The 12,487-nt window shown below is 46.9% G+C and overlaps 1 protein-coding gene across 1 annotated transcript in view; it reads left to right on the top strand.

Moving 5' to 3' along the window:
* Nucleotides 1-12,487, top strand: part of CHRNA7 (cholinergic receptor nicotinic alpha 7 subunit) — an 880,272-nt gene that overhangs the window by 853,623 nt on the left and 14,162 nt on the right. The window contains exon 6 of the mRNA XM_050795837.1: nucleotides 8,954-9,033. Coding sequence (XP_050651794.1) covers nucleotides 8,954-9,033 — 80 coding nt within the window. The remainder of the gene's footprint in view (nucleotides 1-8,953; nucleotides 9,034-12,487) is intronic.

The following is a 12,487-nucleotide window of genomic DNA, read 5'->3' as shown; positions in this document are numbered from 1 at the left end:
AGCCTACTTCTGTCTACTCGTCAAAGTCATTCTCCATCCAGTTTTGTTCCATTGCTGGTGAGGAGCTGCAATCCTTTGGAGAAGAGGCACTCTGGTTTTTGGAATTTTCAACTTTTCTGCTCTGGTTTCTCCTCATCTTTGTGGTTTTATCTACCTTTGGTCTTTGATGTTGGTGATCTACAGATGGGGTTTTGGTGTAGATGTCCCTTTTGTTGATGTTGATGCTATTCCTTTCTGTTTGTTAGTTTTCCTTTTTAGAGTAAGGCCCCTTAGCTCCAGGTCTGCTGGAGTTTGCTGGAGATCCACTCCAGACCCTGTTTGCCTGGGTATCACGAGCAGAGGCTGCAGAACAGCAAATATTGCTGCCTGATCTTTCCTCTTGAAGCTTCGTCTAACAGAGGCACCTGCCTGTATGAGGTGTCTGTCGGCCCCTACTGGGAGATGTCTCCCAGTCAGGCTATACAGGGGTCAGGGACCCACTTGAGGAGGCAGTCTGTCCATTCTCAGCTCGAATGCCATGCTGGGAGAACCACAGCTCTCTTCAGAGGTGTCAGACAGAGACGTTTAAGTCTGCAGAAGTTGTCTGCTGCCTTTTGTTCAGCCATGCCCTGCCCACGGAGGTGGAGTCCATAGAGGCAGTAGACCTTGCTGAGCTGCAGTGGGCTGCACCCAGTTCGAGCTTCCCAGCTGCTTTGTTTACCTAATCAAGCCTCAGCAGTGGCAGACACCCCTCCCTCCCACCAGGCTGTAGACTTGCAGATCGATCACAGACTGCTGCGCTAGCAGTGAGCAGAGCTCTGTGGGTGAGGGACCCACCGGGCCAGGCACAGGAGGGAATCTCCTGGTCTGCTGGTTGCTAAGACTGTCAAAAAGTGCAGCATCTGGGTGGGAGTATACTGTTTTTCCAGGTACAGTCTGTTATAGCTTCCCTTGGCTAGGAAAGGGAAATCCCCTGACCCCTTGCTCTTCCTGGGTGAGGCGACACCCCACCCTGCTTCGGCTCGCCCTCTGTGGGCTGCACCCACTGTCCAACCAGTCCCACTGAGATGAACCAGGTACCTCAGTTGGAAATGCAGCAATCAGCCATCTTCTGCATCAGTCTCACTGGGAGCTGCAGACCGGAGCTCTTCCTATTCGGCTGTCTTGGTAGCAACCCCTATGTATAAGTCTTAACTGAAATATCAGCATACCAAAATCTAGCAATAGTTTAAAAATAAATCCTAACAAGTGTAGGCTTCTATTAGGAGTGGTTAACTTTCAGAAAGTCCATTAATATAATTCATTCTATTAAAAGAATGAGGCAGAAAAAAATAAATGATCATTCTGATAAGTTGGAGAAAAATCAGTTGATGTTATTTAAAACCCATTTGTAATTGGAAGAAGTTTCCCCTAACTTGACATCGGGTCTCACTTAATGCTGAAACATTAGAAGTTTCTAAATGTAGAATAAAATAAGAATATCAGTGTCATCACTCTTTAAAAATATCTTAGTGACTATATGAATTTCAATAGTAATACCAGTAAAATAATAAAATATGAATAAGAAAGGAATAAACCTGTTATCATTTATAGGCCATATCATGTCTTTTTACATAGAAACTCCCTAGAGACTGTCTAGAAAAAATATATCTGATACAAAACAAGATCTATCAAAGTATCAGATGTGTTTCTATCTTCCTACAATAGACAGTTAGAAAATGTCATTTCACAAATTTTATTTTCAATATCTGCAGGTGTTAACGAGTACCAAAAAATAAGTTTAAGAAAGACCAACATATGTTGAGTTGTATCACATATATGCCTGGGAAAACTCAATACCGTAAAGATGCCAGGTTTTTCCAAAATAAATTGAATGTGATTAATGTGATTCTAACTAAATGTAATGTGATTCCAACTAAAGTCTCAGCAGGGACTTCATGAGACTGTACAAGTACATTTAAAATTTACAATGTTGAGCAAGGGGTCAGTAATGAGCAAGAATAGTAAAGTAAGACAATTTTAAAGAAAAAGCACCAAGTTGAGGGACTTTCTATGCCAAATGCAACACTTTCATAATGCTGTAAGGATTAAGATGATGTTTTGCTGGGTCAGGGATAGACATGTAACCCAAGGAACAAAACTAGGGAGTCCAGAAACTGGATATCTGCTGTGTTAATCTTATCCTGTGTTATTTATAGCATTGTTGTAATCCATCTTTTGCCATATCTGGTTGTTATAATATCCCATGTTACATTGAATTTAATATGCAAACTAGCAGGTAAAGAAAAGATTCCTGAGTGGGAGCTAAACATTGGGTACTCGTGACATAAAGGTGGCAACAACAGACACTGGAGACTACCATGAAAGGAAGGGAGAAGGGGGCCAGGGTTGGAAAACTACTGGATACTCTGCTCACTGCCTGGGTGATGGAATCAATTATACCCTAAACCGCAGCATCACATTTGATATACCCATGTGACAAACCTGTACATGTACATCCTGAATCTAAAATAAAAATCAAAATATGAAAAGGTAGCACGTGCCTGCAGTCCCAGCTACCAGGAGACTAAGCAGGAGGATGGCTTGAGCCCAAGAGTTTGAGGCTCGAGTGAGCCATGATCGCACCCCTGCACTCCAGCCTGGGCGACAGAGCACAACCCTGTCTCAAAATAAATAAACAAATACAAATAACATAAACAAGTAAATATTTTCTTTTTAATAAAAGGAAATATTCTGGAATGCATTTTTCTGGAAGCCTCCTTCTGGTACCTCAGAATTCTGCTTCCTGGAATCTCTGGCAGGTAGAAATGACCATAAAAGTTGGATTCTACTCAAGACTTTTTTGGTGATGGACTATGATGGGCCACATTTGCTGGTTGCAGACCCTCAACATTTTAGAATAAAATATAGAACTAAATCAACAGATTTAGGACAGAGTGTGTCTCTCCCTCTGTCTTCTATGCAGAAAATTCACCCATTCTCAACAGCCGTGCTCTCCCTCTGCAATCTGGGTATCGCTTCCGTCAGTGGTTGTCTTCACATGGAATTGGGGAATTGGCAACTTTTTCCCCTTTCTTGAGAGATTTAAAGTAAATGACACCTTAGATCAGATAGATGAGCATCATCCTTCATCCTCCCTTCCTTTTTGAATAGATTTCATCTTCATCTCTCCTGCCCTTCTCTCTCTCAGTCTTTCAGGGTTGCTGAGAACTCAGAAGGAATAGGATTGATTTCACATGAGACCTTACTATTCAGGGTCATCCTGAACCCATGCGTAGCGTTTTCTTTGCAGCAGGACAGAGTGCCTGGATTTCTTCTTGTTGTTGTTATTTTATTATTCTTCATCTTTACCTGAATGCAGAGGCTCATTCTGGTGAACACATGCCCTATTGGGAATTGGTCTTGCTGGGCTTCTTTGATGGCTGGGCCCTTGGCTTTTTCTCTCAAGGTTCCTTCTCTGTGGAGGCACAGTCACTCCCTTCTTTTCCAGCTTAGGGTTGAGGCCTCCCGTGCTTAGCAGTAGAGGTCAATGCTACAGAGTTGACTGAGGCAGGAGCCTAGGATCAGAGGGCTCTTGTTCCAGGGCCAGCAGCTCTGCAGGGATGAGACCAGGCACCAGTGTGTGAGGACTCCAGGGCATGTGGAGGAAGGAAGGGTGTGATCTCAGACCCACAGGGTCCACCTGTGCCCCATGGGCTCCCCCTGCCTATACTGCCATTGATGTCTGAAAGCACAACTTGGAATCCCATAAGGATTAGGCTCCTGAGTCCTGCCTGGGGGGCCAAGCAGTGGTTTGCTCCCAAGCCCTCTTTCAGCTTCACTGCTTAGGGTAACATGGTGCAAGCAAGCACCATGATCCAGGCAAGCCAGACCTTCCTGGAGCCTCCTTCGATCTGGTTTATCTCCAAGTGTGTGATCCCACCATGCCCTCCGCCAGGGGCCTGTCCACATCCGTTTCCATCTTTGGGAGCTCTGCCTATCCTTTAGATCCTAGGCAGACACCTCTCCTCCTCCTACCCCCACGAAGGACATGTAGCTTGCATCCTACATGTTTGAGTTAAATTTGCCCCAGTCGCCCCCTCCATGGTGGGGGTAGGGCTCAGAGCTCTCCTCACACCAAGAGTGAGCCCCAGTCATTGCTGGCTGTGGGAGGACAAAGGCAGCCAGATAAAGGCAGCTCCTGCAAGGACGGGGAGGCCACAGGCCGGCATCCTCACAAATCGCGGATGTACTGTCTCCCCCAGTAGTCGAAAAAAAGAATATATTTGACCTTTTTCAGACTATTTAATACAGAACGGTTTAAATACACACAGAAGAGGAGCGAGGAGACAAATGAAACCCTGCAGCCCCACCCCTCTTTCCACGGTTCTGGATGTTTGCCAGCACAGGGCTGCCCTGCACTGGTGATGGGGTCACTGTTGGCTGGCATCCGTCCGGCATCCCCGGGGAAGCTGTGCCAGTGTTGTGGCCACTGAGGTCCTTGTAGGGGTTCTAGCCACTCACATTTCTGAGGTTCTTCATTTCCCACCTCAGATCGCTGTTTTCGAACTCAATTTTCAGCAACAGGGCCCTTCTTCAAACCCATCTTATCTCCACCCCTGATGCTCAGAACAGAGAAAGTAGTATTAGCACAAATCCATTACAAGAGTTTACTTTTATACTATGTACTTATAAAATCAATTTGCCTATGGGAAAGAAGCGTAAAACTACCATGATGGGTATTAAGATTTGGATTTTGATAACATTTATGTGTTACAATTTCATGTAGCTCAATATTCTGTTTGGATGAACAACATTCAGAAATCACTGAGTCACAAATCACTGAGTCACAGGTAAGCTGTTGCTAATAGCAACAGTTTTTTTATCTTGTTTTTACCTATTTGCCTTGTGATCTCAAGAGTCTCTTCAATTACATTGATCCAAATGCTTGAAAGAAAGGCTTGTAGGAACTTTTTTTTTTTTCAGAGTTGAATCACTGATCTAACAGATGCTCAGTCTTGATTATAAATATGAAAATCAGACAGGAAGAAACCCAAGCTTAAAATAAGCAAAACTTTGTTCCCCATAACATGCATCAAACCACACTATTCTTAACTTTTAATGTATTTTTCTTTCAAAAATATTTATTTATGTGTTTATTTTATTTTATTAGAGACAGGGTCTCACTCTGTCTCCTAGGCTGGAGTGCAGAGATGCAGACATAGCTCACTGCAGCCTCAAACTCCTGGGCTCAGCTAATCTTCCTGCCTCAGCCTCCTGAGTAGCTGAAACTTATGCTCATGTCACCGCACTGATTAATTTTGTTTATGTTTTGTTTTTGTAGAGATGGGGTCTTGCTTTGTTGCCCAGGCTGGTCCCAAACTCCTGGCTTCAAATGATCCTCCCCTCTGGGCCTTCCAAAGTGCTAATATTATAGGCATGGGCCACTGTGCACAGCCTGTAGACCATGCTTTCTGTTTTGCTGCTCCCGAGGGTGATTGATGGGGGAACGCATCCCACGTCTGCTACAGCTTAGATGCCATGTAATTGGAAGCACAGACTTTAATTTTTTAAAAGAGCAATGCAAAGCTGAAATCTCATTTGGTGACTCCTTTATAAGAGATTCAAATGCATACACATTCATGGCCAGAGAGGCTTTAGTTTAACTTCCATGCAAAAAGGAGTTAAACAGGACACATAAATTAACACAATGGTAGTCTCTAAGAGTTAAAATTTTGTTAATAGTCATTTGAGTGTGTGACTTTTATTACCATTTTCATAATGCAAAGGCACTAAAATATTGGAGGTGAATATTTTCAGAAACCTTGAGGCGCCTCTGTAGGATCTGAGGGCTCCAGAGAATCTAGCTTGAAGATCGTGATACTATCCAGAGTGAGGTTGTGAAGGTCCACATTTTCAGCTATTTTGTGCCCAATCACTGTTTATAATGTGACTCATTAACAGTCAGATACAGACAACGGTCGAGCAAAGAATATTTACATCTTGATCCTACCTCCTGCTGTCTCTTTCCCTATGTGTGTTTGGAAGTACGGGGGGGTGTGTCCTTTCGTGACAGCTTGGCTCCTGCCTTCTCTCCCTCTCCCCAGTTCCCCACTTCTCCCCCTTTCTTCCTTCCCTTAAACTTCATCACGTTTTTCTTGTTTCATATTCAAATCATGGCTTCCTTGTACAGTTATTAATCTTTTCCTAGAGTTTCCAGTTGCCTTTTTTCTTATTACAAGAATTTTTTAAACTGTGTCCTCAATCAAGTCCGTGATGTTTTTCAGCTCATTATATCTCCTCTGTCTTGCTCTGAACCCATTTGATTCTGTCCTCACTACCTTAACATCTTGCCAGGATTTGGACCCACCTTTTTCTAGGTCTCCTGCTCAAGTCATCCTCTAAATCTCTTTTATTGATCTCCAGGTTTAGTCTAAAAGTGTATTTCTTCTTTCTCAGTTTTCACTCTCATTGTTCCAAAGCTGACCAAGGAAATATATGTTGGGAACAAGCTCTTGAAGGCCTTAGTGTTCTTGGAAACCCGTTTCTGCCTTCATGCTTGGGTGGTTTTCCTGCTGTGAGAAGTGTCTTCGTGTTATTTCTTGAGTAATTTTCTCCCTCCCACTCTCCCTGATGGAGCTTCTGTGGGTGAGGCGAGTTCCCCCGGCCTTGTCCTCTATGCCGTCTTCTTTCTGTGTTACATTTGATCTCTGTGATTTCCATCATCCAAACCTCCCACCCACTCGTAAAAAGTTATTTCATAAATTATACCTTTAATTGCCATTTTTCTGTTTTTCTAATGGCTATATCCTCTTGAATTTTGTGAGGACATTACTTTTTTAAGAAGTGATTTTTCCTCCTTTTCATTGACTCATTCTTCTTGGATCTTTTTTGGTGTGTATCCTCCATGTGTGTCGCATGCTGAAGACTGTCCTCCGGTGTCTGATTCTGAGTTTCCCCTTGGGGGAATCTCAGACATGGGAGAGGCTACCTGAAGCTCTGTAGTCGTGGGCAGCTCCTGCAGGGGCCACGGTGGCCAAAATGGGGGAAGCTTTACTCTGGGGTGCTAATACTTTGACCAACTGCCTGTGTGTGTGTTTTTTTTTTTTTTTTTGAGGTGGTTTATTTTTCTTTACCAGTAGGGCTGTGTTTTAAGGGTACCCAGGGTTGATTTTAATCAGGCATGGTGAGACATTCAGACACAGAAGTGACTGTCCTAAAGGAAAACAGTTTTACTCACAGTTCCTTAGAAGCAGAAGCACAGGCTAGGCGCAGTGGCTCATGCCTGTAATCCCAGCACTTTGGGAGGCTAAGGGGAGTGGCGGGGGGCGGGGGTGGATCACGAAGCCAGGAGTTCGAGACCAGCCTAACCAACATAGTGAAACCCTGTCTCTACTAAAAATACAAAAATTAGCTGGGAGTGGTGGTGTGCACCTGTGATCCCAGCTACTCAGGAGGCTGAGGCAGGAGAATTGCTTGAACCCGGGAGACAGAGGTTGCCGTGAGCCGAGATCACACCACTGCACTCCAGCCTGGGCAACAGAGTGAGACTCCATCTCAAAAAAAAAAAAAAAAAAGGAAGCACAGCCCAGCACATGCAGGGACACAGGGAGGCACGGGAAACCTGAGCAAGGGCCTTCCTTCATTGTGGCTTCTGCAGGAAGGAAGGGAGGAGCAGGGCACGCAGGCTTAGGCTTAGGATTGGCTCCTTAGAATAATTGCAGTAGGCCCTGGGGCATAGGGACTCTTCCTGGTTGGGTGTTACCTGGTCCTGCAGTGATGAGAGCAGGACTGGTGTCAACCCCAGTGTGACAGCCTGATAAAGGATGTGTTTGGGTGGGTGTATGGGTTCTAGATTGATTGATTTGTGTTTGAAAGGCCGGAGTTGTTTACTATCTCTCCAGGAGCCCTCCAGAGTCAGCAAAGCCCCAGATGTCAACACATCAGAATCCAGAAAATATAAGAAGACAAGGCTAGTACAGGCTGTTGGTGTAATTGCTGTTGCTGCTATGTGTGTGTGTGTCCTTTATCCCAGTTGTTAGCTCCTGGCCGCAGGAGGCTGGAACAGGGGAAGGAGAGGGGAAGAGGTGCATCCATCTAAAACTCGCACTTCTATTGTCTTCCCCCACTTTCCTTCTTTTCATCGCTAACTGAAGCTGGAAGCCCTGTAGGGTTGTGGTGTCCAGCTCCCTCCTGCGACTGCAGTTCAGTCATTCAAGATATATATGTGGGCCAGGCGCGGTGGCTCACACCTGTAATCCCAGCACTTTGGGAAGCCAAGGCGGGCGGATCACAAGGTCAGGAGATGGAGACCATCCTGGCTAACATGGTGAAACCACATCTCTACTAAAAATACAAAAAATTAGCTGGGCGTGGCGGTGTACACCTGTAGTCCCAGCTACTCGGGAGGCTGAGGCAGGAGGATGGCGTGAACCCAGGAGGCAGAGCTTGCAGTGAGCTGAGATCGTGCCACTGCAGTCCAGCCTGGGCAACAGGGCGAGACTCTGTCTCAAAAAAAAAAAAAAAAAGATATATATGTGAGGCATGAACCAAGTGTGGGCCCCCTTCAAGAGGCTGGAACTAGAGCTTTGGACACAGCGAGTGAAAACCCTGCCCCAGGAGGCTCACAGGGTGGCAGCGTGCCTCACCCACCCTCTGTTTTTCTAGATATCGTGAAAATGTCACATCTGCCGATGTTCTCCAAAGTTGTTTACAGGTTTCATTTTGGTTAAGAGCTTGATTTTATATACATTGTGAAAAAAATTACAGTTCAGTGTGAAAATTGAAATGGGGGTAGACACTGGCCCCTTCCAAGCTGTGCTCCTGGAAGACCTCCCAGGCCAGCCCCAGTGGTGCTCTCAGGCGGGGTGTGGGGTTGTGAGGACAGACAGGGCCCCTCTCAAGGACTCTGCTGCACCAGCGAAGACAGACCCCGGGGCTTCGGGAAATCCACAGCCTGGTGGCACCGGCTCATGCATCCTTTTCCTGTTTCTAGTGCGGATGAGCGCTTTGACGCCACATTCCACACCAACGTGTTGGTGAATTCTTCTGGGCATTGCCAGTACCTGCCTCCAGGTAAGCTGCACTTTCTTTGTCCTCTTCCAGTTAGAAGATTGAAGCGAGTTTGGGTGTCTGGCCGGTGTCCCCCGTGTGGGGGACCAGCTCTTTGCTTCGCCTCTGCTCACTCCCACCACTTCCTCTCTCTTTTCTGTGCTTCTATGTGCTTTCTACCCCCAGAAGTCATCCTCCTCTTTTGTCTCGATCAAGCCGTCTTTGCCAGTGTGTCCTTATTTTCCACCATGTGTGCCTTAAAGCCAATGTACAAGTACAGCAAGTCTCCTTTGCCAGGCAGTAGCCACCTCACCTTCCAGCCTGCAAGCCACCTGTCCAGGCTCTGCTTCCCCGTTCCCGCTCGCCATCCTCCTTCCCGCGGGACTCACTGTCTTGGCAGGTGCAGCAGTCCAGCTGCTGGGGGTGAGATGTGACAGTTCCGAGAGCCTGGGTGTGCACTGAAGAGCACATGCAGGTTACAGGCAAGGTCTGGTGGTTTCAAGGGAGAGCTCTCTAGCGACTGACTTCTTCCCAGCAGTCTCTCTCCTCTCTCTCTACCTCCAAGGCTAAGTGCCCCCTGGATTGGTTCTTTCTCACCGACTCATTTTTTCAGTCGGATTCACAGGGCAAGGGAAATAGGTTTATGGCCTGGAGGTGCATGCAGAGTGCGCGCTAGCATATTGAGATGAAAGCTGGGGTTTTTGATCTTTTAGAAGATTTTTAATGTGTTTATTCCAGGGTGATCTCCCACACTGCAACTGTTTAACTTTCTGTTCAGAGGCAACCTGAAATTACCTCCACACCTAACTACCACTCACATATACGACACACACACACACCACTCACAACCACTCACACACCACTCACCCCTCACACACACACCACTCACAGCCACCACACACACTCACACACCACTCACCCCTCACACACACACCATTCCCACACACACCTCAGTACTCACCACTCACACACGACTCACATACACACCACTCATACATGCCACTCACACACACACCATCCACACACACTACTCACAATCACACACTCCTCACACAAACACCCCACACACACCTACACACTAACACATATCACTCATACACACACCACTCACACCACTGACACACATCATTCACATACCACCCCCACACACTACTCAAACACCACTCACACCACCCACACACTACTCACACCACACACCACTCACACCAACCACCTACACACGCATCACACCACACACGCCACTCACATACCACCCCCACACACTAACACAAACACCACTCACACACACCACCCACACACTACTCACACCACTCACCGTTCACACACACCACTCACACTAACACAAACACCCACACAACCACTCACCACTCACCCCTCACACAACCATTCCCACGCACACACCTCAGTACTCACACGACTCACACACACACCACTCATACGTGCCACTCACACACATACCACACACACACACTCCACACAAACATCCCACACACCACCTACACACTAACACATCACACACACCACTCATATACCACTCAGACCACTGACACACGTCGTTCACATACCACCCCCACACGCTACTCACACAAACACCACTCACACCACCCACACACTACTCACACCACACACACACACCACTCACACCACACAACCACCTACACACACATCATTCACACACACCACTCACACATGCCACTCACATACCACCCCCACAAACACCACTCACACACACCACCCACACTACTCACCACTCACACATATACGCCACTCACACACCACTCACACTAACACAAACACCACACACAGACCACCCACACATAACACACACCACTCATAAACACACCATTCACACATATACGCCACTCATGCCACTCACATACACCACATACCACCCACACACACACCACTCACACAAATGCACCACCCACACACACCACTCACCACTCCACACATACCACTCACACACAAACCACTCACACACACCACTCATACCACTAACACACACCCCTCACACACACACCACTCACACACCACTCACATCCTCATACACACCACTCATACACGACTCACAACCCTCACACGCACACCACTCACATATGCACATTCAAACCAGATACACTACTCACACCACTCACATGCCACACACATACCTCACTCACATACAACACACACTCACGCACATCTCGCAGTCACTGCACACACACCACCCACACCACACTTACACGCTCATGCTCACATGCACACACACACACGCTCACATGCACACACACACATGCTCACATGCACACATGCACACACCCATACACACTCATATACTCACACACACCTCACACATCAGCTAAACTTACACACATATACATCTCACACCACATCCTCACACACGCCTCACACATTTACATGTGTCACACCACATACACACCTCATGCGCTCTGATATACTACACACTATTACACACCGCACACCCTCACATAGACACGGCCGCACTCACACCGCACTGCCGTGGCTAGGCTGGCTCTGCCTTCTGGGTTGCCGTCTGCCTGCCCTCCCTGTCAGCAGGTGAATAGCCTCCGGGGGCAGAGTCAGCCTTTGCTCACCTTAGCATTTACCCCTGAATGAACAAAGGAGCGAGTGAACCTCCCAATAATATTGGAACAGATTGAAGAAGTCCAGCTGTTCAGGCTTCTCGAAGCATCCGCTTTCCTGCAAGCCCTGGCATTTCCTCCTACCAGCAGGACCCTTGCAGACGCGGGTAGTGGGGGAGCCTTCCGTCACTCCCAAGGTCTTTCTCACCAGGCCTGCACGTTGCATCTTCTGTTATGAGGGCTATTTTAGCCCTTGTAGTCACCAGTGTAGAATATGCTGCTGCAGGTGGTTTGGAAGGCTGAGGCTATTTTCAGCTGCAGGAGGAGCACTGCAAGCCTCGAGCTGTCCGAGTACAGCAGCCCCCTCTGGGCCTCCAGGCCTGCGTCCCCACTGCAGTGTCCCTGGATTCTGGTCAGACAGGACACGCTGTCCTGTGACCATGAGGGGCTTCCTTACACTGGCAGGAAAGGCCCAGGGCTGCCTGGTTTGGAAACCCCTTGCCTGCTCCCTGGGAATGTAGAACTAGTCCCAGGATGCTGCCTTGTCTGTAGTTAGAGGGGTAGGGGTAGAAAAAAATGAGTTCAAGCTTTGAAATAGAGACTTGATCATAACATGACTTTTCCCCCCATTTCATGTGTTTATTTTTTAACAGCTTTATTGAGAGAGAATTTACATATCATGCATTTTAAGTACATGATTCAACAATTTTTAGTATATTTACAGAATTATGCAACCATTACCACAGTCTAGTTTTAGAACATTCCCATCACCCCACCAAGATCCCTTTTGCTTGTTTGCAGTTAATTCCCATTCCTACTCCCAGCAACCACTGATCTGCTTTCTGTCTCAGAAATTCTCTGTCTCGGGCCATTTCGTAGAAATGGACTCATGAAGT

The sequence above is a fragment of the Macaca thibetana genome, chromosome 7, assembly GCF_024542745.1.
Source record: "Macaca thibetana thibetana isolate TM-01 chromosome 7, ASM2454274v1, whole genome shotgun sequence".
Classification (NCBI taxonomy): domain Eukaryota; kingdom Metazoa; phylum Chordata; class Mammalia; order Primates; family Cercopithecidae; genus Macaca; species Macaca thibetana.
Note: the sequence above shows the minus strand (reverse complement) of the source record. Positions and strands in the feature narration are given on the sequence as shown.